The following is a 27,685-nucleotide window of genomic DNA, read 5'->3' as shown; positions in this document are numbered from 1 at the left end:
ATTATTCGGGTGGTAAATTTTTTTCAACTCAAATAACCCTTATTAAAAAAAATTTTCAACTCAATCCAATTATTCGGGTGGTAAAGTCCTCGGTATGTTGGTTCGAGTTAATCGGATCATTTGTTTAACATTCTGTTCTAAAAAGAAGCACAACGTAAATATATAAAAATCTTATTTAATTATTTTCATATATTGAATTGAGATTAACAACTCAATTTCAATTTATATATTGAAAATTTTCTTTCTAAAGGTAAAGAAACTACTTTTACGAGTTGTTGAAAAATAAATTATTAAAAAAAATATTGAAATTAATTAAAATTAAAATCAATATATATATAAATAACTGTGTTATATGTAATAAAAAAAATATATTTTAAAGTTAATAATAAATTTGAGTTGATTCGAGTTATATTAGATGAACTCATAAACCAACCCAACCCATAAAATTTTCATTTATTTGAACCCAACCTTGATAATCCAACTCAAATCACACGGATTGGATTGAATTAATCGATTTTATTTTTTTTATCATCAGATTTTTTTAACATCTCTATTTGTCCTAAAAAATATCTTCGTACAAGTTGCAGTCGAAGTCTAAAATATCTCCATCCTCATTTTCAAAATATAATATTTAAATTGAATTAATTATTTAACTTTTTCCAAGACACTGACGCGTAGCAAGAAAGAGGATTCCCCAACTCAACTTTCGTACTTTATCTTCTCTTTTAAGAAAAATTATTCAAAATTAAACTTTTTGTTTAGAATTTCTTTTGCTCGTTGTTCCCCCAGTTGGTCGGTAGGCATTTAATTATTTATTATCCTATGGGATTTAAAAATAACTATTTGCTTGGCCTAGAATAGACGACGTGGTCGGTTTACATTGGCTCATTTTGCCACGTAGACGAACCTAATTTTGTTTCCGCCCGCCCTGTTTTAACGACACGTCTTCAAAGTGAAAAATTTCTCTCCTTCTACACGCGCGGAGATTTGTCTAGACGGTGCCACGTGGTATAAGTACCTGCCGGTTGGCCACATAAGTATATCTAATTATTTTTATTTGATGCCACGTGGTCTACGGTATGCGCCTTTTGGCCACGTAAGTATATCTAATTAATTTTATTTGATTTAGAATTCAGGAACCAGGACTCAGTATGTGAATATCGATTTTTTTTAAAAAAAAATGAATTAGTAATATGATGCTTATATAACAAAAATGTAGTAGATTATTAACAAAATTACATTTTATTTGCTGAAATAAACCAGATCTTTTATATGGTTAATTAATGATGGAATGTAGTTTAACTTATGTAGGAAAATTTATAAAAGATCGATGTCTCGAATAATTTTTCCTAAATAAAACTCAAATAATTACACTAAACATTTATAAATTGACATGTCGATCAATGCTAATATCTTCAAATATATATATATATATTTTGTTATAAGTAGTATATTTGGAGTTTCATCTTTGGAATAATACTAAAGAAAATCACTTTTAGATTATTTTAAATAAAATAAAAAATTAAATTGACAGGGTGAACCACATGAGTTTATTTAAATTAAAATAAAAAGATACTGAGACCTAAATGAACTAAAAAAAGTAAAAACCAGAGACAAATATTTAGTTTAAAAAATAAATATTGGGGAGGGAAATTTGTCATTGAACATAAATTTATATATCTATTTTAAGGGAGAATGGTAATTTAAACTACGAATCTATTCCTCTTCAATACATACTTATATCAGTTGAGGTAAGCCCTAATTTGAAAAGACATTTTTATATTACAATAAATGTACAATATCGAAAATATTTTATGATATTGTAAAATTATAGGCAACTACAAAGTACCAAGCGTGCTAAATCCTCAGTCTGTTTCTGTCACATCACGACTATAAATACTCCCTTTATTCTCGTTTTCTGTTTTTTTTTCGGGCGTCTAGAGAGATATCAAACATCAAATTACTCTGCCTCGTCGTGGCCTGGTACCAGCGTTTTTGGTCTCCCCGCGTGAGGCATCGCATACAATCCATTTCTCCCGTTTAGGTTTTGATCCATTCGTTCTCTTAGAACTCTTCGTTTGATTTTTCTTCTTCTTCAATCTTCATCGACCTCCATCTTCATGATTCTCAACTTGTATTCATGCTTACTATGCGTCTTTGATATAATTTCCGGCTCTTGTTTTGCTTCAATACTCGATTCTGGTGTTTTTATGGCTTCTCAGTTCGATCACTTTTCTCATGGTCAAGGAATGTCGTCTCGGAAGCTAGTTCTTAGATCCCTTTGGTTTGCTTTAATCCGCGAGGAGAAGAAAACTGAAGAAAGCGAGAGCCCGAGCGCAACTGTTCCTCTGTGCCTGCGAATTACTAGGTCATCTTGTTTCTAGCGTCTTCTTATGACCCAAACGAAGCATTACGATGTAGAATCGGGTTATTACAGAATTCGCTTTCCATCGTAAGTTGTCTACACGCTTTTACGTACTTACTACGTTTTTCTTACTGATTGATCTACTGCGCAATATTTATAGTTCGTTTTCTCATTTCATTACTGCATCTGTTTGGATTAATATGAAGCAAACATAAAATTAAGAGTGAAGGACCGATCTGGTCTGGTATTTATCTCACCTATCTCCATGTGTGCGCGTGCGTATGCGTGCGGTATAATTATACGACGTTTTTTTTTTTTTTTTTTTTTTTTAGTTTGTCATTTTTCGCTTTACCTGTCAGATAATTTGTTATATTGAGATATTGACAAGGATGCTTGCTTTTGTGTTTGTATACGTAACCTAAACACGTATTTCATAGCATTTGCATAATATGATATTTAACGATTTTATATCCAAAGAGTGAGGAATCATAGAGTAAGAAGTTTCATAGCTTCAAGTGTTCGGTTCTTTTGATACTGTACGAAATTTAAGCTCTCGAAGTATTCCGGAGATGGCCTCTAGTTTTTCGTTATATTATGTTTTGTTTTGTTTTCTGTTTTTTTTTTCCCCTTTTTTTTTTCCACTTTTAAAGCAATGGAGATTCCGTGGACAAGATTATCTGTTTTTATATTTACGCATCCATAACTTGTTTGAACATAAACCTAGGCAACTGATGTTCAAGTTACTTATTCACTACTTTGAAGGACTTCTATTGCAACATTTTTTTATCTGTTGCTGTAAAATGTTTTGGATGTTAACGAGATTATATTGATTTGCTTGTACCCTCCCTTCCCTTTTCGTCTACCTTTTTCTGTTTGTTACTGATTATGATTTGTTTTCAAAATATTGGATCCTTTTGTTTGTTAAATATATATATATAAATGTAGGGAGGATATTGGTGATTGATCACATAGTTTGAAGCTCTAGAGCTTTGGGAGCTAGAAGTTCATGTTTACCGAGTAAGGTTATCTGAAAACGTACTTCTGATTCTGAGACATGCCTGATGCTTTTGTTTGTTGAAACGGAATCAAACTGACTTGTTTATAAGATATTGAGTATGGATAATATTTTATTAATAGTAATGAGTTAAGACTCGAGCGCTGTTGAATGCTATATTTGTCACATTCCTTAAAAGCGCGATTTTAGTAGAATAAGTTACACAAGATCATCTTTGAAGCCTTTGTGATGTAGGGTACTGTAAGTTTCGTAGTTAGTTAGTTAGCACTCATAACTTCTGTTTTGGTAGTTAGAAATTTCAAATGGTACCTCTCTATCATATGTAGGTAAAGCCAAAACTCTTATAATTGTGTGATTACAACAAAATTTGCGCATATGCATAGTTTTTTATGCTTACTCTTGTATTGTATTATTTGTGAAACTTGTTTTTATTTTTCTTAGGTTTTTATTTGAATGGCTTGTTTATTCAGTTCTCTTTATAGTTTATTCTAGTGAAATCACAGATTTATTAAAAAGATTTGAAGTTAATATTATGAAAGTGAACTTATAGTTATTGAATTGAGTATCAGAGCAATAGGGCTTTCAACTTGCTTCCTTATGTAGGTATCATCCACACTTAGATAATGAATTCACCTCGAGGTTTACACTAGACCAAACTTGTGCTTTCAGTAATATATACAACAAAACTTCTTTAAGAGGCTGCTCAAATTCTTCCATTGGTAGATCCTGCCATGAACAAAAATAAAATAACCACTATTTGTCATGTCTCGATGAATCAAACCTCTTGCAATTTCCTTTCCATGGAAAGGTAAAACATTTTGGTTCATCTTTTTTGGTGGTTTGTTCGAACCAAAATGTCGGCCGTATTTGTTGGATAAAGATGTCTAGTATGGATTTTAGTGACATTCTTGCAAAGTTGTGCCGATCACCCACCAGGTAAAACCTTAAAAATAGTTAATAATGAACTTTTCATCCTGATTCCTGAATAATTTTTAAATATGATGACCACTGGCATTATGGATGGAAGTTTAAATGGGCTGCTGGTGCATGGGGGATCATAGTGATGGTTTTATGGCCATGAAAAGTCTCAATGGTGGGAACTGAGCAAAATAAATTTTAAGGATGTTTCTATAGTTGATGATCTCAAGGACTTGGATAAAATAGTTTGGCCTTGTTTTTAGAAGTGTTTTAGTGATAATCGCAACCCCTAATTAATTGATATCTTCAAGTGAACCAGTATTTTTTTTTTTTTTTTTACATAAATTGACTTTTCTGAGATTTTTATTAAGAAGATTATATAGGCTATGTTGATAATCTGTGATTTTGGCTTGCTCTAATGATTGGCATATCCAACCATTAAATCGTTTATTCTTTTGGAATGTGCCATAATTTGTTTATCATTTTCCCAAAATTTACTCATTTGGTTGAAGATTTTTCCCTTTTGCCATCCATCTATCTTGTTTTATATTACTTGATTAGTTATTATAAGTGCAATTTTTATACATTCTTATGCACCCTTTGAGCGCAATTTCCACTGAAATTGATCTTAATGGGTAGGAAACTTGGAGTGAGTATTTGACAACCCTGCTTTCGATCTACCTATCTTCCCTCCTTGAGAATTGTTTATAAAATATTTTTAGCTAAGTAGTTTCAGTGGCCTGCAACTCCTGCATTTAAAAAAACAAAATTATTGAATTATCTCTGTCCAAATAAATTTAATATTTTATAGCTAGTAACTAAGGAGATCTGTGAAATTTCTTTTACCTTTCGAGAAAGATCACTTGTGTATTAAGTGATCAAATTTGAAATTTGTGAATCCATTCTGTTGCATATGATACCTTCTTTGATTGTTCAAAAATGGATTATAGCAGTTTTTCCAGTGTAGGATCATTCCTTCTGATGTGGAATAGGAATGGTAAGTATGTGAGAACCATCGAGAAGCATGCCCATAAAGCTTTTTATTGAATTAGAGTAGTAAACGCCAATTTACTGAAGGTTTGGGTTGGATAATATTTTGTTGGTGTTGCACCAGTGCACCAGTGCACCACACACCTATTTGTGATGTTCCATCATGTTTATGGTGACCATCGTTGAAGTAAGCTTACCACAAAGGTTCTTTGGGGCTTTTTTATTTTTTTATTTTTTTAAGAAAAGTACAGCACCCACACACCCAAGATGGTCCGCTCCTCTTGCTTTCATTGCATTCACTATAATTTGTGTTGAAATCACTTTTTCATCCTTATAGTCTCATTCACATAACTCTATTCCTGATAGTGTTGTTACCTAGTCAAAATTCTTTTTCAGATAAAAATCACTTTTGGTCCCAGAATTTTCATAGAAGTAAAACTTTAGTTACTAAACTTTGATTTATTAAGATTTAGTCTCTATATTTTTCAATTTGTAACAATTTAGTCTCTAAACTTTAGTAAGTATCATTTTAGTCCTTGTACTTTCCGTTTGTAACAATTTAGTCCCTAGCGTGAAAATACTATTAAAATCTAGTGAAATCTCTTACTTGTGTAGATTGGTAAATGATTATAGGTCAAGTTTGTGTATAAATTATGAAGGCTAAGTCATCATATAATCAAAATTGATATTAAGTTTGAGGAGATTGTTCATGATAGGGACTAAATTGTTACAAATTTTGGTAGTACATCAAGGATTAACTTATTACAAATTTGAAATTACAGGGACGAAATCGTTTTTAAACAAATTTCAGAGACCAAAATGATTTTTAGTCTTCTTTTTCCCTTGGGTTCTTTATTATTATTATTGTTATTTATTACTTTATAGATAGGAAACAAACATTTCATTTATTGATTGAAATGACTACAAAAGAGAGTCCTAAGAGGATTTAAAAAAATCTCTTTCACTGTGAAATGAGAGAAAAAAATGGTGTAGACTACAAAAAGGGGTGTTTGTTTACATCACGAAAGAGCAAAGTAAGCAGTATTTTCCATAAGTGTGTCGAAATTTGAGTGTTTTTCTTTGAAGACTTGAGCATTGTGTACTTTCCAAAGATTCCAAAGAAAAGCTCCGATGAAGTTTTGCCAAAGGGTCTTTCTTTTTCCTTTCTAGAACAGATGTCCTGTGAGAATGTAGGAGAGAAAAGTGTGATTTTTGTTGGGGAAGACAATAAACTGACCAAAGGGTGCAATCAGCATGCTCCACAAGTTGGCAGCCAGGGGCAATTTTTGATTTAGTGTATTTTTGTTTCAGCATCCCTGTAACAAAGAGGACAATAATTTGGGGAGAGATAAAGCCAAGGGAGCCTCCTTTGAAGGCAATTTTGTTTAATGCATGAATGGCTGAGCTCCCAAATAAAAGATTAAATCTTCTTAGAATGTCCCTTTTCCAATATGAAAATAAATGTGATATGAAAACCAAAAAATAAAAAAATAAATGTTATCACCTCCAGTGCAAGAAGAAAAAGCCAATGTTTGGGAGAAACGGTTCCAAGATTGATTCTCAGAGGACCAGCAAGTTCCTGCAGTTACCTCAATTTCATTATCTGTTTGTAACTCCTCGCATAGGCATTTTATATCTAATAATATTAGTTTTTCATGCATTGGATGCCATGAATTGCATTTTTTTTTGGCTGAAAATAGGAACAATTTAAATAGATTTTTCTAAAATTCATTCTATTTTATGCATTGTGCATATTGTTGTTAGATTTATCTACTTAATGTGCACATAATAGGATCATTATTATGAGTATGACATTCTGTACATATTTTCTGAGTACTATTTTTGAAAATCAATTTCATTTGTCGACGTATTAATTATTATGAGTATAACATTGTTCACCTTATGCTCGAGTAGTATTACTTTTGAAATTTTATTTTGTTTGCTTACACCCTGTCATGCAAGTATGTTAAAAGTTAGGGCTTCTTTGTTTTTTTAATCTCTTATTGGAGTTACGGTTACATTTAAAATATCTATCTTTAGAATGGTTACAATTTGAAACAAGGTCCTGGATCTGTTTCTGGACCTTAGAGCATCGCCAATTCGAAGTTAGTTGCTTCATGCTAGCTGGGAAATGCATACAAGTTAGTAGCTAGATTATTTTCGATTCTCTAGAGGCCTTGTTTACTTTATAAGTTGTTATTAGGACTGTTTTTTACAAATGTACTATGAATATTGATTGTTTTTGTGATGTGCAATGCAATATGTTCGTGAACCATTCATAGTTCTTTTTCCATCAGTTTCATCCATTTCTAACATATCCATTTGTGGAGTTCTTGTTTATGTGATAAGGTGGTTCCCAAACTTTAGATGAAGATCATTAACCCGGCAAGCATAATCGAATAGCCAGTTCCACTATATTGCCAACGATTGGGACATCGCATTTATAACTTTTATCTATGGAGTTGGGCTTTTCCTTTCCGTATTTCATTGATTGATAAAATGATGTTGCTTACTTTAAAAATTGAATTTATGCTGTTGGGATTATCATTATTTGCAGTGATGTAATGATTAAATTATTGTCTTGGATATATAATGACTCTGTTTAGTAGAAATGGTTTTTATTTTATTTTATTTATTTAATTTTGGTTAAATTTTTTGTTGTATTGTGGCTTACTCTCATGTTATGCAAATTATCTTGCTAAACAGACTGCTGGAACAGTTTGCTGTAGTTGAGCAGAAGAGATTCGAGGTAAATACTATACGTCCATTCCTCATGAATATCATATACAACTGTTGGGTGAAAATTAGTGTGGGATAACTGTTCTTTTAATCTTTTTGTTTCCTTTTCTGGACAATTCTCCAGAATTTTCTTTTATTTTATTGCAAGCATCAGTCATAAAGTAAGTATGAACTTTTGAACCTAACTAATTACAATGAAGGTGGCAAACAGACCTTAAGATTTTTTTAAAATGAAGTGTGCATGCTGATGCGATTTTAATTATTTTTTGTTTTTTGCATAGCCTTCTTGTCACATAAATAGCCTTGTTTAAATCACCACAAACTAGACAAAGGTGGTTTCTTTCGGTATGGAAAAGTGTGTTACTCTACCACATTTCACTGATTGAAAGATAATTTGCAACCTTACACCGTTATCTTGATGCAAAATAAGAAATATCTTCCTGGTTGGTGTAAGGTCTCTTTTTGCTAGCGTAGTTGTAGTCTGCTGCAACCATCAAAAGAACAAGATTGAAATAGTGACTATGGAAAAGTTCATTTGTATTCATTATTGACATTTATGAATTTTTTTTATAGTTGTACCCCAATTTTGTAGCTCTTTCTGGTGCCTCATTGTCTTGTTGCTGTGGCTGGCTGAGTTGAAGGTTGATAGGTATGCCTGCATCCTCTCCAACACCAAGTCCATTTGTAAGACTGCTTATGTGTGCTCCATTGGCATCCTTCGTTCCATAAACCTAGGATGGTGAAAATTTTCTCTTGAGGGTGACTAAGCAACTCAAAGTTTTATTGGTTAACCGATTAAATCCTTTGGTTTTTCTTTTCTTGGGATTTAATTAAAGTTTGCCTCAGTTATCTACATCTATACCTTTTTGTGTAATTCCTGGTTTTCTTGACGAATTAGGGTTACCTTCTCATAAAGTTCCATATTGTTTTGGTGAATAAAGTTTCCCTGTAACAAAGAGAATGGAATTTAGTAACCAAAATAACTGAGAGCGGAAATTTCAGAGCCGTAGTTCCTTAACCTTTCTGGTTAGTTCTTGTATCTCATCCACTAAGATTTGATCCTGCTCAAAGAAATGAAAAGTTGTGTAAAACACCAAACCCATTTAACAAATAATGCAGTTAGATACCTTCTTCATACGGACACCATGGAGACTTATCTCCAATTGATTTTCTAGATTCTGTAGGTCTTTGACGCTCAGACCAGTCAGCTCTTCACCCATCATCTGCCTGTAACTATATCTATTAGTGGTGTTCTATCAGAAGGAATTAGTGGTTTTCATTTGAACTTTTCTAAGTTTTATTTCCTTTCAAATTGTATATCTGCTTTAACTTGAGCAAACATGTGGAAGTATGATAGGCAATATACATTTGGATCATGCTTGGTCATCAATAAATGTTATTCCCATATCTGAATAAGTGTACATGGTTATGAGTTTGTGAAGTAAATTTTTGGCTCAATGCACTCAACGCTATGGCCTAAGAAGTTGAAGGGAAGTCTCATATTTGCGATTCACCCTATTGCATTTTCTTCTAGTAGTATCGTTTATCAAGTAAACATATAATGATGTATAATATAATAGGTATGCTAGTACCGGTGATTTTCATGTAAGCTCTGCAGTTGCTGCCGTAATGTTGCTGCTTCCCTTTGCCAGTACTGATTAAAAATCAGAGTGTAATTTCTTTACTATTTAGAAATACAAGAGTATGCCTTCTATATACAGGCGCAGAAATGTTTTAAGCTAGCATAGAGTTTATTGGGAAGCATGTATGAAAATGAAGGTACTTAGCATGTTTATTGTCGGTAATTGTTCAGACACCATTTCTATCATCATATGTATAAAGAATTGTTATTTAATGCATGAATATTCAAATACAATAACATGAACATTCTTTTTCCACACTACAAACAGTATATACATGTCTGCTTATGATCATCAATCTTTAAGTGAAAAAGTTAACCTTGATACTAAATTGGATATCGAGCCTGAAATGCATATATGTTGTGAATGGAAATTTTGAATATTTAAATTTGACTAGTGTAACTGTTATATTGAAATCTTAGAATTCTTAAGTTTTTCATTACAGATGGCAATGGAATGTTAGCCTTCAGATGGGCATGGAATCTCATGTCTACACCTCATTTCCTCTCAAAATCCTTGCCTACAACCCTTGTTCGCTCAACATCCTGGCCTACAACCCATTTCCGATTTACGGAATCTGCAGGAGTCCAGAGAATCCCATTAATGAATTTGAGAAGACTTTCTTGGTCAGCTTTTATTTTAAATAATTGAATAACATAAAATTATTTAGATATTAATTGATAACGTTATAACTTTGGGGGGGGGGATAGAGTATTATATTTTTATTTAAAATTATTTATTATAGTGTATACTTTATGTAATTTACTATGTAGAAATATGATACTTTTTGTTAATATATAGATGGCACCTTAACTTTTCAGGTTTGTCATGTTGCTATTCTTATGCATTCTGCTCTTTTGTTTTTCTGGATTTAGATGTTAAATCATCTGTTTGATTTTGTTCAGAAACATCGCTAGCTCAAGGGTCCAAGATTCATGCTGTCTATGATCGTTGTTCAGAATTGTTCTTTCAACATGGCAAGTACGTAGAAGGTTTGTGGCTCATCTCTCTTAGCAAAATGACTTGCATTTATAATCTTATCGTTTGTCTCCAATTAGATACAAACATACATGCTCCTATCACCTAGACAGTAGTAATGATGGGTACTAATACATCCAAATTCACTATGATTCGGATGTAATTGCTTCTTCATATCCAAGTCAAACTGCTGCCATACCTCGATTGCACTGTCCCAAACCCTCCCGCTCCTCCCCACCCCCACACTCCCCAACATGCTTGTACTAGCAACAACTGTGTTGTGTAATACCTTATTAATCTTCATCTTCATATCAGAGACTGTACTAATAAGAAATATAGATATTTATGTTTAAAAAATCATACATGATCCTTTGCCTAATATGCCTGGCAGTTAAGAGGAAAGGAAAAATAATGTAGTCTTGGATGCTAAAAAATACCTTGACTTCAGAAGTCGAGATCCCAAGCTGATGGTGCTCATCTTTTGTTTTGTTATATCGTTCTATTAGTGTTTTCATGCTGGTAAGAGAGTCAATAATACATGAGTTAGAAATTAAGTCCTCTTCCTGTTTCTGAAATGGATTAGTGAAATGAAAATTTATTGAGAAGACATGGAAAGTAGAAAATTTAACAATTACCTTGCGAGCATTATCATAAGATGACCGTAGTTACTCCATGATTGCTTTTAATTAGTTTTCCCAGTTAAACCTAAACTTTTAATCTCATGAAGTAGGCTCTTTACCTTTTCATGATTTTCCTCAGAGTTCTATGGATGAAATTCAAATTTGCTAGTAGGTAGATTGAAATTTGACTGTAGGATTACATAAGAGGGTGGTAAATAGGGTCGCCTAAAAATTGAACCAACCTTTTTATTTTAGAAAAAGTGGAATTAAATCAAGCAACCAATTTATTCTGGAATATCCATAGTTCATTTCAAACAAACAAATTTTAACAATTTGACCTATTATATAGATAATAATGAAATAATATTGAGAATAATGTTCAAGACAATACATTGCCACCAATAAAATTTATAATTTGTCAATGAATTCATATTAACAGGAACAATAGTACAGAAATTAAATTGAAGAGGTGGGTTAGAGAGTTCAAAGACAAATTTGTAAAAGTTCGACCTATAAACCTAATCCTCAATGTGCCTCTTTGAATATTATAGTCCAGCCAGTTATCATGTAGGTGAGTATCGAACGTCACTGAGCAACCCTCATCAATCTCTACAAGCTTAGGATTGAACAAATACAAAGTTTCCATAGTAATAAACGCACCACACAAAGTGGATTTACAAGTTTCTCCTGGTCCCAAAGATTTCGCCAGTCTTTTACAATGAATCCTTCATAGAATTCTCTTTCAAGATTTACAGAAAAGAAAAAGGCTTGAAAGGATCGAAACCCGATGTCTGAGAGAGCTTCTTCTAGGAGAGGCTTTCTTCTCGAAGTGTCCTACAAGTTTGTTTGTTTGTTTGTTTCCCCCCTCTTGAAGTTTGACTGTGTAGACTTGTGAGACCCAGGCATGAAGTTGTATTTTAGTCTATGCCAAGATAGAGTTTAGATGGTCGTGTGCACACCACATATCATCATTTCAGTTATATTGGACTATAACTGCCTAATTCCTTCTAAGATCAAGGTTCAAAGAAAAAATCTCACTTTATACGGGCTTTCTGCCCCCATATAAATGAAGAGGCACTTAGAAAATGTCTGAGGCCAGTTTCCTGATCCATCTATCTTCGGTTTGTTTCAGCCATCACATCTGTCCATTATGGTGGTGGATCTAGAAATTTTGTTAACAGGTGCTAAAAATTTCGTTGACAGGGTTTTATATAATTTAGTAAAAATAAATTAAGTGGGATTTGAACCTAGGTCTAGAAAGGGTTAAGAGACAGATTTACCACTGAGATAGCTAGTGGTTTTGATGTTATGTTAGTTCTTTATATATATATATATATATATTATATAAAGAGCATAAAGTTGAGGGGGGTTCGAGCCCAGTCCATACTAAATCTACCCCTGGTCCAGTGGTTGCGATGCTCCAGATTGTAAAGGACTTCTTTTTTTTTTTCCCCTCTTGAGAGAATCGTTCCATTGATATGATGAAATTCACAAAAAGAAAGAGAAAAAAAAAATAAAGGAGATTCTGTCTAATGGATTACAAAACAACACGTACAATTGGTCATGAGATTAGTGAGACTATAGTTAGAGTTACAAAAAGAAGATCTCAATTTACACGAATTTAGAGCTAAGAAATTTATAGAGGAGAGAATTCTGAGTGTCTTCTTCTTTATATGAGAAGAGACAAGAGTTGCGCTCCAGCCAAATAGATTAGAAGAAAGCTCGTGTCAAATTCAATCAGAGTCTTCTTTCTTTCTTGAAATGATACCAATAAACAACATGGGGAGGATGCCTCTACTGGGACAAGGAAAAACCAGGTGCCAATCAAAGATTTCAACAATAAAATCCCTGAAAATTCGGGCCAGGATGCACTAGATGAAAAGAGTGTTATGATCTACCATCACTTTTGCAAATTGTGCAGCAATTTGGGGTGATAGAGATCCTTTAAAGCGTGTCAAACTGGCTCAATTCTCAAATGAAGAATTTCACCTTCTTTAGATAATGGCCTTCCGAACAGATAGGTACAGGTTTTCACATCCAGTATCTCCTATTGATGATAGAATTAGAGTTCTATTAAGCGATCTCGAACAAAAGACCCCACATTTTCCCGAGTTCCAGTTCCAAGTATCGGTGATCTCATAAAGAATAATCACCTTAGATCACCAAGAATAATCACCTTGCAGCAATAAGGTTGGCCTAATACTCAATTTGTCTGTCTGTCGTGTTTCTTCTAGGCTAAAAATTCCAAGATACTCCCTCGGGGAAAAGCAAAGGTAACCCTCACAAAATGTCAAGCCAAGCAAAAAAACAACTCTGGCATTTTCTACCCTAAGGGAACTACAGAATCCAGAACTATCTCTAGGTCTCAATTGAAATGGAACTTTGTTTGATCTCATGACAGGTAAAGCACGGAGATACAGGTAGTCATAGTGGTTTGACATTGCAGAGCAATGATATCCGGATAAAACGTAGGTCGGGAGTGACTTGGTCAAGAGGGATAGGTGGTCCAATAGGTAAGTGCTAAATTTTATTTATGATCTACTGATATTTCACTTAGGTAAATACCATTTTTTTTCTCCACCGATTATCACTTAACCTATCTAATAGTTCTGCATTTGGATCTGTTTGGTAACAATTTGGTTTTTGAAAATTGTGCTTGTTTTCTTATGCTTTCTTTACAATGTTTTCATCTTTTTTCAGAATACATTTGATTTACATGGCCAAAAGGTCGAGAAAGGTATTGAATACATTTGATTTCTTAACTGAACTCCAAAAAAATAGTAGTTTTTCTAGATTTAGATTTAAAAAATTGAAAACTAAAAACCAAATGGTTATCAAACTAGGACTTAATAATTGAATATATTGGGTTTGATTTTATTTAAAGATGTATGCACCATCCTGTTAGGTTCTGATCACCAGCACACAGGAAAACCCAATAGGAATTGGCAAATATTCAAGAAGAATAGGGAAACAGCCCTGTTTCTTATATATTTAAATCACGGAAACACCAGCTAAAGGACTACAATATAGAAATAATTGGCAAGAGAGGAAATTTGTAAAGAACTCAAAGTTACAGCAATACAACCTATATAACAGATCCTGTTCAAATAAAGTCGTCAAAGGAGATTTGCAAAGAATAACAATAGGTTCAACATATTCGAGCAAGCTGAGAATCCTCTCCAGGAAAGTCAAAGCTCACTCCCGGCCGACTACTCGATAAGGGGTTTAGGGTTTTGAATAATCGACGGCAGGCTGGAATTTTAGTGAGAGTTTTAGCTTTTTTGGAGATGATTCTCGGCTCTCTCAAATGTGCTTAGTCTGATTTTTATCTTTGTGAATTTCCATTGTTGCTAGTTACTTTTTGTATTGTGATCGTGTAGCTTGTGAAGTGTTTCCGTGGAGTAAATATATAAGAAATAGGGGGTGTTTGCCCTGTTTTTCTCGGATATTTGCATGTTCTTGTTGGGTTTTCCTGTGAACAGGTGATTGGATACCTAACAAAAATTCATTAAACTAAAAAGAGGACAGAAATTAAAGATAGTGACCAGAGCTTGGGGATTTTGTTTAACTTAGAATTAGAATAGGTCAAAATTATGATTATAAGGTTAAACTGGTAAATCTTCTGTTTGTGTAACAAAATGTCATTAACAAGATGGAACTATAAGCCAAAAGCTAAACGAGTTGGAGAGGAGTTTTCTTCAATTGGCACAAATCACTTGGAATCTATACTATTTTGAATAAGAGAATTTTTGCTTTGAATATTGGAAAGAGACTAATGTTTTAAGATACATACTCTGCAAGAGAGTGGAGAAGAACTTAATGGAACAAATAATAAGCATCAAAGAGATTCAATAAAGGAAAAAGGAAAAAACGCTTAGCAAACAAAACAAAGAAAAACTTGCAAAGAAAGAGCTGAATAACGAAACACAACAAAAAAAACCAAGCCAAAAGACAACTCTTGAGTACCATTAAAACCCTGAAACAAAAGGCCCAAAACTAGGGGGGAAAATGAAAGAAGCTTCAACCAAATAGAAAAAACCACCAAGTAAAAGAGCAGAACTGGGCCCAAAAACACCAAGAAAGAACCAGTGAACCCAAACCTCAGGAGAACAAACAAACATAAAAAACGAATTCCTTGTGAACTCATGGGAGGAATTGCACACATCTCAAGACCACAAGCTTCACTCAAGCCCATCTCTTATATTACAAAGAGCCCTTCCCTTCTATCTACAATACCCAGGAAAATGCTCCTAATGGCCTTAAACCTCATTTCTTTCTAATGTAAAAAATGTCTCCCCCAAACCTTTCACACTTCGGATGTGAAAGAGGAAATAATATAAAGATTCTCTAACCAGGTGTACTACTTTCAAGCTCTCCTAACTATTCTTATGAATTAGCATACAAACATCAAAGTCAAGCATACCCTGTAGGAGAAATTCACACCTCCTCTTTCATATTAAGATTCATTTCTAGATTATAGATTAAGATTTCAAGACAAGCTAAGAGACGTAATATTAAGGAGTGCAGAAGCTCCTGTTGCCAAAATGGCCCCATTCTTGCGAAATCTTCACAAAAATAAACCAGTCCTCTCTATTGGTCCGCTAAAAGGTCTACAACAGTTACCATCATCCATAGCAATCTGGGGATGCTAGACTCAAATTATAGTTGAAATGTTGAGCATGGGTCTATTTGCATTTGTCTTTTTTTTCTTAACAGAATCAATATTTGCAAGGGCATACAGAAAAACTAGCCTACAAAACACCCATTCTTAAAAAAGGAATTCTAACTAAGTAAGATGTTACTTAGAGAATAATTGCAAAAAAGTTTCCATACTGAAGGCAAAAGGGCAATTGTAAAGCTCTGCCAAACAATAGTTACAACAATGCTTGGAAACATAAATCAAAACAGAGGCATTGAACTTGGTGAGAGACCTAATTTCTTCCTGGGACCTACGCGTAAAAAAATTTGCTAATCCTCCCAAGTCGAACTGCCCCATAAAACAAACTACACATCGTAGATAGTCTTTTATTCCCAAAAAAGACTCTTATTAAACAACAGTCTTGGTTACAAGCCAAGAAAAACACCATATGACTCAGAAAAATAGCTCCATATTGAACGAACCATCTGAGATTGTCACAGGAGATGATCAGGATGCTCAAGTACTTGGAGAATCCTCAATCCACCACTACGACCCGATGAAATGGAAGAACTCCTCTACAAGGTTCATAGTGTCAACTCCCGTACATGACTTGTCAAGTAAAAGATTTGACATTCAAAATTTCAAATCTGTTCGGTAACTATTTTGTTTTTTGTTTTTGTTTTTTGAAAATTAAACCTATGGATACTACTACTACTTAATTTTTTTCCTTTTGTTTTCTACTTTTCACTAATAGTTTAAAAAACCAAGCCAAACTTTGATAATTAAAAAAAGTAGTTTTCAAAAAGTTTTTGTTTTTGAAATTTGGCTTAGAATTCAATCATTGTACTTAAGAAATATGCACATATAAGCAATGTGGATAAAATAGACTTACTTTTCAAAAACAAAAACAAAAAATCAAATGGTTATCAAACAAGGTCTTCATCATTTTGAAGTTAGAGAATAAAGTGTGCCTAGGATGGAGGCTCCATAAAAGATGGAAGAAGAGCTAAAAGAACATTTCCTTAAGACGGATTGGAGGCCAAAGACGAATATAGGGATCTCATAACAAAGAAAGCAAATCTAAAACGTCTGAAGTTTCTTTATCCAATAGAAGACGATGAAATTCATATAAAGCCAGCAAGAGACGTTTTTTAATAATTAAATGAGAAGCACCCCCATATTTTGCTCTTCCTTAGAGACGTTCCTTAAGATCTCTTCCTTCCTAATTACTTTGAAAATAGAGAATTACTCCAGAAAAGCATGTTTTCACTTGTTCAGGTTGTTAGAACTCATTTACATTATCGAATATCAAGAATCTGTTGGATGATAATTTTTGTTTTAAATCTTATATTTGATACGAATTAGGTCCTTAGTTTTTTCAGGTTTCTAAATCCATATTTCTTTGTCGAAGCCATATTTTTTCGTCAACCTAATCATAGCTTAACCGACTTTGGCACGAATCTTTACTTAAGAGGTTAAAGGTTCAAATCCTCATTTTAATATGTTAAACTAAAAATCGTATTTCTTTATTTTTGTCAACTTTTTAAAATATTATTTTTCAAATATTGACTTTCACAAAAATTAAGATTCTTCATGAATTGCTTATTGAGACTAGGAGAGGGTTGTTTTCTTTACATTGTTGAGATTTTATGTTCACTAGTAATTGCCTTTCCGTCTATTTTCATAAGATTTATTTTCTTTGTCCTACTTTCTTTGTTGTAGGACAGATTTAGTCTTGGAACTTTGAAATTTGTATTTATTTAGTCTTGAATTTTCAAGTGTTTAATACGTTTCTAAACCTTCAATTTTGTGTTTAATGGGCCAGTGTCTAATTTAAAATTATTGATCTAGTATTTATAAATTTGAATTTTATGTCTAATAGCTCAAGGACTAAATTTGCAATTAGTTTAGAAATTTAAATAGTTATAAACTCAAAGTTTGAGATAGAGGAGAGATAGCTTGTCATATCAAATTCATCTCACAATATTGTTGCATGATACACACACATTCATAACATAACATGGATGTTTGCTTTTATGTTTTTAAAAACATTAAATTCCAATTCCATACACCATGTATTTAAATTATTTTTCTTTTAACTTTTTACTCTGATTACTTTTGAAGTTTTTGTTTGTTCACAATATATTATTGGGTGTGCATTAGTTCAACTCATTAAGTTAAATAAAGCTTCCAAGTATCAAAACCGTGTATCTGATTTTTCTCAATTGAGAATGAGTATCAGATCACCATCTTTTATTCTTAATTTCAATATTTATTTATATTGCTTTCTCGGGGAAAAATATTTTGTTATCTTTCCTTTGATTGTTCCATGTGATGATGTCATCTTTAGTTTTATCACAACAGAAACCATAAGTTCATCTCAATAGATACCTTTTCTATGTATATTTGTGAAATTTTAAACAGACTATATAAAAACAAAAAATTCTATAGAAGTGAAAATTTCTTGTGAAATAATAAATTAAAAAGTTCTTGTGATTAACACTTATGATGATATTTTATTTTTGGTTTTCATTATCTGCCTCTATAACCTACGTGTTATACTTCGACTAGTGTTTTTGTCTAAATAATGAAGCTGTTTGATAATCACCTCGCTGTTTACAAATTTACACTTTGAATAATGTTTATAAAATTACAAATTAACTTTTAAAACAAAATAAATTTTGTTTTCGTAAGCATACTCTACTAAAATATTTCTCATTTTTCTTTCCCACTCACCTTAATCTCTAATATTTACCTTTTTCATCAACTTTTACTTTCCCCTTGCTAAATCTCTCTAAACTTTCTAAGTTAGTTTTCGCTGTCTTAACTTCTTTTCTCCTTTTTTTTTCTTCAATATGTATTCTTATTTCTCTTTAAGTTTTTTCATTCTAACGTCTCTTTCTAAATTTTTTATCCTTATTTCTAGCGATTTTTACGCTTGGTCAACAAAGTTTCCTCTAGCACATCATTATATAATCTCATTTTCTCAATCATTTGGTTTTTAGTTCAGTGACATCAATCCATAAATTTTGTTGCTTGTTACCTACTTTTCAAAGACATTTTCAAAATCAAGTCAAGTTTTAAGAATCGAAAATTATATGGATTTTGAGAATCAATTTCTATACATTCTAGTTTCACTCAAATCTTTATACGTCAAATGTAAAAAACTTGTTTTTATTGTGAGAATGTCTGAAAATTCAAATATTTTTTTTTTAACGAATGTAATAAAAAAATAATTAAAAAAATTTAAAGCTTAATTTTAAAAATTAAAAATTAAATCAATGTCAAATGGAGCTACCAAAGTAGTTTTTAAAATTTTTGTTTATCTGCGAATTTGTCTTTAAGAAAGATAAAAACCAAACTTAATTTCAAAACTGAGCCCAAAAGTGTATTGTTGATTTTCGACAGTTGTCATGTAATGTAATATCTATACCTTCTGTTCAGCGAGGAAAAGAAAAACTAGAGTAGGAAAAGAAAATGATTCATAATAGCATTATTCTATTTCATATAAACTGCGGGCAGGCTCTACATTGTTATTAATAGCTCGATAATCTTCCTTAGAAAATAGTGGCACATCATAACCTAAAACATAAATCGAATATTTGTATGAGCCAAGAGCAGAAACTTATAAAAAGTCAAAACATAGAATCTCTTGTTCTTATACATCGAAATGTTTGGAGCATGTGCACCCATCTCTTCAGCACTTCCGACCAGCCCTTCCAATTCAGTAATTGTTATGAGGAGCCTTAGGATAGCCGCTACAAAGGGGAAGAGTGAAACCATGCATTATGGATTCTATTACTGGCTATGATTCTAGGAAGTGGTCTCAAATGTTTTTCTCCTCACATCCTCTGTTTCATCTAGGGTCTAAGGACGGTATGTGTTGTGCTTAGACATTGGTTTTTTTCTCCTTTTTTCCTTATTTACAACAAAGTTTTTTTTCTTTTTGTTCGTTTATATTTTTGTAATTTTAACTCTGTACTTTTGAGGATTTTGTTTTATTTTATTTTTACATAATGTATATTTTGGAAAATGATTCAAGTATTCTCTTACATAATGAGAAGGTTTCCCAAAAGTGAGCTAAGAAGGATTATAAAGAAAAGTTATTGATCACCGTCTTTTAATTCTAACAATTAAAAACCATAGCTACAAATAACTTTTAAACATCTTATTTGTGTTATCTTTAGAGTACAGTTAATTGGTTAAGACATTTTTTACTAAAAGAGTTAATACATACACTAAAAATAAAACATGTAGAGACAACCCTTCCTAACTTCTATTAGTAACACCATCGTAAGTATGTGCATTACTGTCGAACTCCAATTACAACACCAAATTTGTTGTTTGGTTGACTTCACGAATTGAGGATGAATTAGAGTTTAGAAATTTAAACTTAAATAGTGTTGAAATGTTTTGTTTCTTAGATATAGAAAAGTGGAAACAGAACATTTCTCTATTCCCACACAACTTTGGTCTCCTTTACAGAATTCTAATGCCTATCTACCCTAAAGATACAGAATGTGAGTGAAGCGTGTTGGCAGCAAAAAGGAATAAAAACAAGAAGAGAGAGAGTTGTCCAATCTTTCTCTATTTAGTTATTTAATGTTGCACTCTCGCACGAATATGTTCAAATTGATTGGTAATGTAGGGGATTTGGTATAAATATATAATTTAGGTTTTCTTATTTAAAATGTTTTAGAACACATTCCTGATATTTGACCATAAAACTAATGTTACTTTTAAAGTTTATTTGTACCAACTTTGTGGGAAATTTTTAATTATTGCTTACAAGTGCACATTTTCCTGATAAGAACAGAACAGATATCAATTGATAAAATGAAGACAATTTTTTTTAAGAACCCTTAACTTTATAATTTTGGGCATATTTGGATGGAATAAAAAAAGATTTTTTTTTTTTTTTTTTTTGACAAGGAAGTCATTTTTATTTATACTCATAAAAATTATTTAAAATAAATTTTGAAAATGTTTTAAAAGCTATTGTAACCTAAACAAGGGAAATGTTCTACATCTTGTTACTTGTAAATTTTAAAATGTATTATTATAACGGTAGCATCTTGGTTTTATTGGTTCGTAGAGTTTCAAGTAGTATTTTTTTTTGGTCGTTAGGTTAAAAAAATGTTTGATTATGTCTTAGAAGTTTCATATTTGTGTCTATTTAATATTTAAACTTAATATATATATATATATATATAACGAGTCTTTGGATTTTTACTATTATGTTAATAAGTTTCTAAAATTTTAATTTTATATCTAGTCGATTTTTCTTTATTTGAAGTTTTTTTAGCATTCACTTACATAGCAAGCACAAATTGAATGTTAAAAGGCCACTAGACATAAAATGTAACTATATAGTCAATATATAGGGTCCATTAATCTTAAACTTTAATCTTAAACTTTTTTTTAATCTATTAGAGATATATAAGTCACTCAGATAAATATAGCTTAAATAACGGTATTTAAACTATCAATCTCAAAGTTGGAGGTTCTAACATTCAATCGCTTTAAAATTTCAAGACTAAATTTAGATTGGAGGCCAAAATTTTGTAGTTTAACCATTTTTACTTTGATTTTCTGACAAGGTACGTTTCTTATTTTCCAGTTTCTGGAATCTATCTTTTAAAATATTGGTCTTAAAAGTTCTCAAGCATTTCTGAAATTAAAAAAAAAAAAAAAACCAAGCATGTTCCTCTGTAATTATTTCAATTCTGGGAGTTTTCCTCATGTTAAGTATTAATATATCTTCACTAATCTCCAAATATTAACATCTTAGACTATAACTTATCGTGTGTTCTCCCATCATTCTAATAATATTCATTTCCCCCAAACATTCTTAAATGTTCTCAAGTGTGATACTCTTTTACATTTTAGAACTTTTACGAAAATAGAAAACGTAAAATTTTGGATCAGAGACAAGTTTACTGTTTCATTTAATAAAATAACTAATTATGAATAGATTTTTGGAAATCTTAAAGGGTGTTTGGCACATCATCATGTATTGAATTGAGTTGGTATAAATTATCAACACAATGTTTGTCCTACCAGCTTCAAATGTTGGTAGAGTTTTAAGTTGATTTTTTTTTTTTACAAACTATTCCAACTCACCTTAACTTCCACTCCAACTCTCCTTAACTCTCTCCCAAGTCTTCAATTTTTACAATGGTTCTATCCATCGGCCACCATTGGTAACTACCGCTACTACACTCTAAAGACTACCTTCTTCGACGACCACCTTTGCCGATTAACTCCGATGACCAATTTCGGTTCCCGTAACCAACTCCAACGACTACCTTCACACAAACAACTCTGATAACATATTATGACGACCACATTCGCTCAACCAACTCCGATGACCAACATTGGGCTCCAGCAACCACCTCTGACAATCAACTTTGTGCTCTAGCAACTACCTTCGACCACGACTCTGATAAAGATTATCGTCGATGATCAACTCTAGTAAACACCATCTCTATCAACCAACACTAACATTCACCTTGGACAACCAATTCCAACAAAGACCACCTCTAATGAGACCTTTAATGACAACCCTATTTAGTCTTGGTATTTCAATCTAATTCATTCCGAACCTTTGAAGATATATTGTAGTATTTTTTATTTTATTTATTTGCATTTAGCTTTTATTATAATCTAACTATGGTTTGTTATCTCACTTGTAGGGCTAATCTAATTGCACAATTCCTCCAATAATTAGCCTATGTTTCATTAGTTTTAAGCCCGACGTCTATTTTTTATAGTCTAAATTCTGTTTAATTGTTGGAAAATAATTTGTATTGTATCATGTGTTATTCATTGTTATGCATTTTTTTACATGTACATAGACATTTTTATGGATATTATTATTTCATTTGCAAGTAGCAAATTAGACTTATGCATAGAAATTAATCATAAAAAAAATGTTTGCAAAAAACAAGTTTACACAAAAAAGTGCCATTTTATTGTATTAGTGTAAAATGTAAAGAGTCAAACGTTTGCTCAAAAAAAAAAAATCATTGACGATAAAAATTGAAATTCATATTTCAACAAATGGGCAAAACAAAAGATAAGAATTTATTTATTTATTTTAATTTATTATGATTGAGTTAAAATTAACATAGGGTTAAACGTGAGGGTGAGAGATTAGAGAAAATATTCCAATGAATATTATATGTCTTTAGGGATGTAGATAAATTATTATGCAATTGAGTGTTCAAGTTGTGTCATGAAAATATGTTACGATTTTTCAAGAAGGAAAGAAAGTTGTTGAATCTTTAAGCTTCTCCAGTATTCATGATTGAGAGCAAAGTAGTTGTGAAAAGTTTTATTTTGTTTAGAATATGTTTGGTGTTTAGGAAGGAAAAAAATATATGTTAGGTAATTGAGTGTTCAAAAATTAAATTCAATTTTTTTTTTTAGTATATGTTTACTTTTTTAGGATTTTGTTATATTTTAAGAATGAAAAAAGGGAGTAAAACATTTTGTAATGTTAAAATTTTTAGGAAAATATATATGTAATCGAAAATTAAAAAAAAAAAAAAATTCAAGACAATCAATTTTGTTTAGAAAAATTACATTAGATACCCAAACTCGAATCGACTAAGTTATGCACTCCAGACCTAGACTTTCTAACTCAACTCAACTTAACACTAGAAATACAGACATTCTAACTCAATTCAACTAATTTTACACCTCAAACACAAACAATCTAACTCCACAAATAATCTAACTTCCCAAATAATTATATCAAATTAATTTTTTCAATTTATTTTTAAATAAGTTTTCAATTTTTTAGAAAAAAAAAAGTATATAAAATATGACTACACTTTGTTCTTTTATGTTAAAATATTAAACTTTCAAAAATTTCAAAAATACTTTAAACTTTAAAAAACAATTAAAAAATATCTTTGTTGTTGGTTTTGGATGAAAATTATTAATATTTTGTTAAAAAAATACGCTTAAACTTTAAAACAGTTTAAAAAATACTTTTATCATTCAACAAGATATTACTATCAATATATAGAGAAATGATAGGTCATAGATTGAAGTAGGGGAGATAAATAGTTAGAACATTTTTAACTTCTATCCTTAAAGGTATTAGTACAATTTTTGGAAGTTTATAGGTATTTATGCATCTAGATATTAACTATTTATATTCATATATTAACTACTTTTTAAAGTTTAAAATGGAGATATCTTTGTCACAATATTAAGTTTAAAGGCATGCATCTAGATATTAACTATTTATATTCATATATTAACTACTTTTTAAAGTTTAAAATGGAGATATCTTTGTCACAATATTAAGTTTAAAGGCATTTTTTATAATTTAGCCAAAAAAAAAAAAAGTTAATTGGGCAATGGGCAGTACAAAGACAAACTCAACCTGTACCTATATTTTTCTTTTCTTTTCTTTTCTTTTCTTTTCTTGCTTTTTTTTTTTTTGGCACATTTAGCCAAAAAAAAAAATTGTGGAAGCTGGAAAGTATATTGGACAGCTCATTTGTCAACATCTAAGTTTTCTCATTTTTCCAACTATCCATTCAACCTTTCTCTCTCCTCCTACCTCGTATTAGATCTGCTTTTTCTCAGCGTATCACAAGTTGGAAGGATGATAACCTTCCCCAAGAAAGTATCAAAAAATTAATAAACCCTCCCAGGAAGGGACCTCCCCATCTATCATTAAGCTTTCAAAGATGCTTACTAAGAATATATGAACCTTGCGTTAATGAACAATTAAGAATATGAATATTATGGTTTAAATATCTTTTACTTGATGAGGAAAATATCGATAATCTATTATTTATCTTTTTTATATGGATCTAAAAATCATCCTAAGTTGACTTAAGTTATTATATGGAGAATAAAATAAAGAACTTATGAGTAATGAATTTCAAATCTCGTACCTAGTTACTTGAGATTTAAATCCTGTACTAACTTTTTTAACAACTAAACGTACTAAATTAGTGAGAACTGGCTCATGAAGGATGATTGGATTGAAGTCCTTTCTAATAAGAGAGATATTGATGGTTCACAAGGATTTAGGCTGACCAACACGAGTTTGTAAAAGAATTGAACCAACTTAATGATTAAAACGGGACTTAGGAAGGACGGAAAAAGTAACACTTTAATATTATTTGAACAACGAAAAGATTTACGTGATTCATTAACAGTTGTTTTAATCAAAACTCAATTCAACTTCATATATGTAGATTTTAAGAAGTTTTTTATTCCTTTACGCATATATATAGATCTACGATTTCTTATAACAATAGATTTTCCTATGTTACATTTTCTTTCTAAAAAGATTATAGGGAACACGAAGTCAGGAAGTGCATCAGATCGAAACATCTAACCTAATTATATAAAAACAAAAATGGAAAACAAAAAATTATTTTCCTATCGAAATAGATAAAAGCTAAATAAATATTATCAGCTAATAGACCTTAATGTATGAAAGCTTGTACTCATTAAAAGAAGAGGAAAAGAACATGTACGAGAGTTCTATTCAAGTGAAATCTCATACTACACTAGACGCAAAGAATTTTATAAACAAATAATCAATAAAAATAGCTTATGAAATGATATTTAAAAGTATCCAACTTAATGGCCAATCTAAGTATATTCAATTGGTTATGGACATAAGTTTTTTTTCTTTTATGTTCGTGCGTGTTTGGACCAATTCATGCACACCTCGAGTAATATATCTCATGAAATTACCATCTGTCAGACAACATTTTGATGTCAAGAATACTCAGAATACCAAAGGGTTCCAAATTCTTTCTCGAATCCTTCACTCCAGAAGGTACAAGTACACACAAATCGAATCTCACAACATGGAAGCTATGTGAGACAGCCCGACCAACTTCAAATCCATGCTTTATTCCTATTTCATAGAAGTGGTGATCTTGGGACTGTAGCTATTGCTCGAACCATGCTTCTTTCGACTTTTAGAATATAAACTAAGAATGTGGAATAAGTTATTTGGACCTACAGAAGGAGGTATTAATGTGTAACCATACATATATAGCCATGAATGTTAAGGTCAGAAACTACGCCTTTATTTCTACACTCTTAACTAATATAAGATCTGGTCCTTTAACTCAAACGGATGAGTTTAGAAATAATCTTGAGTCGAATTATAACTGTTATAAATGACATAATGTACTGTTGACCGTATTTTTCTATCCAACCGAAGAGGCTAGAATGAGTTACTAGCTACAGTTGGCTGATCAATTAGTCTGCAGATCCTACCTCAACTAAAGACAGCACGGAAATCCACTCTTCCAACTATTGTTAACGCAAGTTCACTCGGTTGGCGTTCATTACAATGAAAATTATTGCAAACGATCTGGTCATCCAGCTTCCAGTATCGTGCACGATCTTCACATAAATCGATCGAGATAATGCACTCACTACTTATAAGAGAGTGTACGTATTTTCTTGCATGATCTAACTATATTTCCCTACGGAGTTGCAACTTTCTATTCGGATAAGTCACGTTTATTATATACCTATCCGAGTTATGTTGCAACATTTCTATTGTCATCACAACTCAAGTACGATAATCAGGGAGAGATTGTCACTAAGCAATAAATTATTATTATAGCCGTCCATCTTAAAGACATAAACTAGTAGAGTATCTAACACTGGACAGCCAATAATAAACTCTAAAGACATTTGATATCTGCCAATCGAGTTTATGAGCGGAATAGATGAAAGCTGAAACCACCGAAGTTTCAGCGATAGAGATCGAGCTCAGGCAAATGACAGAACTAATGATTCTCATAAAATGACAAAATGAAACAAAGACTGACCTGAAACCTAAAGATTGTATGGCTCAAAAAATCCTATTTCTCAGTGTGCATAAAAGTTTATTTTATACGATACAGCATACAGTCTTAATCGTGATTCAAGGTGCACGCTCGCCAATAGAATGAATAAAAATCAGATAAATTAAGTAGAGTGTTGCTACCGATGTCTTGTCGCACTAGATATTAATGTATTATAAATAAGTACGGAAGGGGAGCAATTACTCAGACTGAAAAAAGAAAAGTAGAAGAAAATAAAGGCAAATAGTAGAAGAAACAGAAGATGAATATCATAGAACCTGGTGCTGGAGTATTCATAGAGCTTGCTCGTGCTGGAGAAGATGATGACTCCAACATCGGCGTCGCAAAGAATTGCTAGTTCTTTCGCCTTCTTCAGCAATCCGCTCCTACGCTTCGAGAAAGTCACCTGTCTGCTCGTCGAATTATCGATTCTCCTAATTACAATCTTGCCTCTCCCCATACTTAGATCCGCAACTCGATTCTTCTATCCATTTTTCCGGAGAAAGTTATAGAAAATAACGAAACTCCAGTAAATTTCACAAGTAACAAAGATACAACGAAAATCGCAACCAAATCCAAAAAGAAGGGAAAAAAACGCTCTATACACTTAGTTCTTACTCGATAACGTACATGAATGATATAGATGTAAATTTAAGACGTGCGATCCAAAAGAAAACAGAAGAAGACAGTCCGAAAACAGATGAAAATCGACTAACATAAAAAATGAAAAAACGAAGCAATCATTGAAGAACGAAAGAGAAAATGCGCAGGAATTTTCGAAGAAATCGTAACTTACTCTTTGCGGATGAGTGCGGTGCTGGTTGGAGTCAGGCAAAGTGAGATCAAACAGAATTAGCGCTTTTTTACGGAGCGTTGTACTGAAGCGGATTCACATCATTCAGCTGCACAGCGCCATTTATGGAAAGGGATCTGCTGC

At 31.9% G+C, this 27,685-nt stretch overlaps 1 protein-coding gene and 1 long non-coding RNA gene across 21 annotated transcripts; one reads left to right on the top strand and one right to left on the bottom strand.

Annotated features, from left to right (window-relative positions):
* The first annotated feature begins 1,909 nt into the window (after window positions 1-1,909).
* On the top strand, window positions 1,910-22,795 carry LOC120086412 (uncharacterized). Of its 11 annotated transcripts, none has more exons than XR_016532101.1 (8): window positions 1,921-2,044; window positions 2,223-2,452; window positions 7,995-8,037; window positions 10,113-10,293; window positions 10,573-10,659; window positions 13,667-13,778; window positions 13,966-14,002; window positions 22,600-22,795. It is a non-coding gene; the product is annotated as an uncharacterized LOC120086412 (long non-coding RNA). The 11 variants fall into 11 exon arrangements; XR_016532105.1 differs by lacking the exons at window positions 13,966-14,002; window positions 22,600-22,795 and adding exons at window positions 8,601-8,676; window positions 20,390-20,607; XR_016532102.1 differs by lacking the exon at window positions 22,600-22,795 and adding an exon at window positions 14,171-14,269.
* LOC120086410 (MADS-box transcription factor 23-like) lies at window positions 6,175-27,685 on the bottom strand. Of its 10 annotated transcripts, none has more exons than XR_005484202.2 (11): window positions 27,545-27,684; window positions 27,027-27,232; window positions 11,083-11,161; window positions 9,620-9,681; window positions 9,155-9,254; window positions 9,047-9,088; window positions 8,890-8,973; window positions 8,607-8,758; window positions 8,429-8,511; window positions 6,793-6,867; window positions 6,175-6,604 (listed from the first exon to the last, which is right to left on the bottom strand). XR_005484202.2 is itself a non-coding variant. In XM_090317803.1 (9 exons), the coding sequence occupies exons 2-9, from the start codon at window positions 27,206-27,208 to the stop codon at window positions 8,493-8,495; spliced, it is 720 nt and encodes a 239-aa protein (XP_090173929.1). In that variant the 5' UTR covers window positions 27,209-27,229; window positions 27,545-27,685; the 3' UTR covers window positions 8,099-8,492. The 10 variants fall into 10 exon arrangements, 7 of the variants coding, with proteins under 7 accessions (XP_090173929.1, XP_090173930.1, XP_038898971.1 ...); XR_005484206.2 differs by having other exon boundaries at window positions 8,429-8,508; XR_016532099.1 differs by lacking the exon at window positions 9,047-9,088 and having other exon boundaries at window positions 27,545-27,685.

Source organism: Benincasa hispida, chromosome 9, assembly GCF_027475165.1.
Source record: "Benincasa hispida cultivar pf3 chromosome 9, pf3_genome.v1.1, whole genome shotgun sequence".
Lineage (NCBI taxonomy): Eukaryota > Viridiplantae > Streptophyta > Magnoliopsida > Cucurbitales > Cucurbitaceae > Benincasa > Benincasa hispida.
The sequence above is the reverse complement of the archived record's forward strand: the minus strand, read 5'-3'. Positions and strand labels throughout refer to the sequence as shown.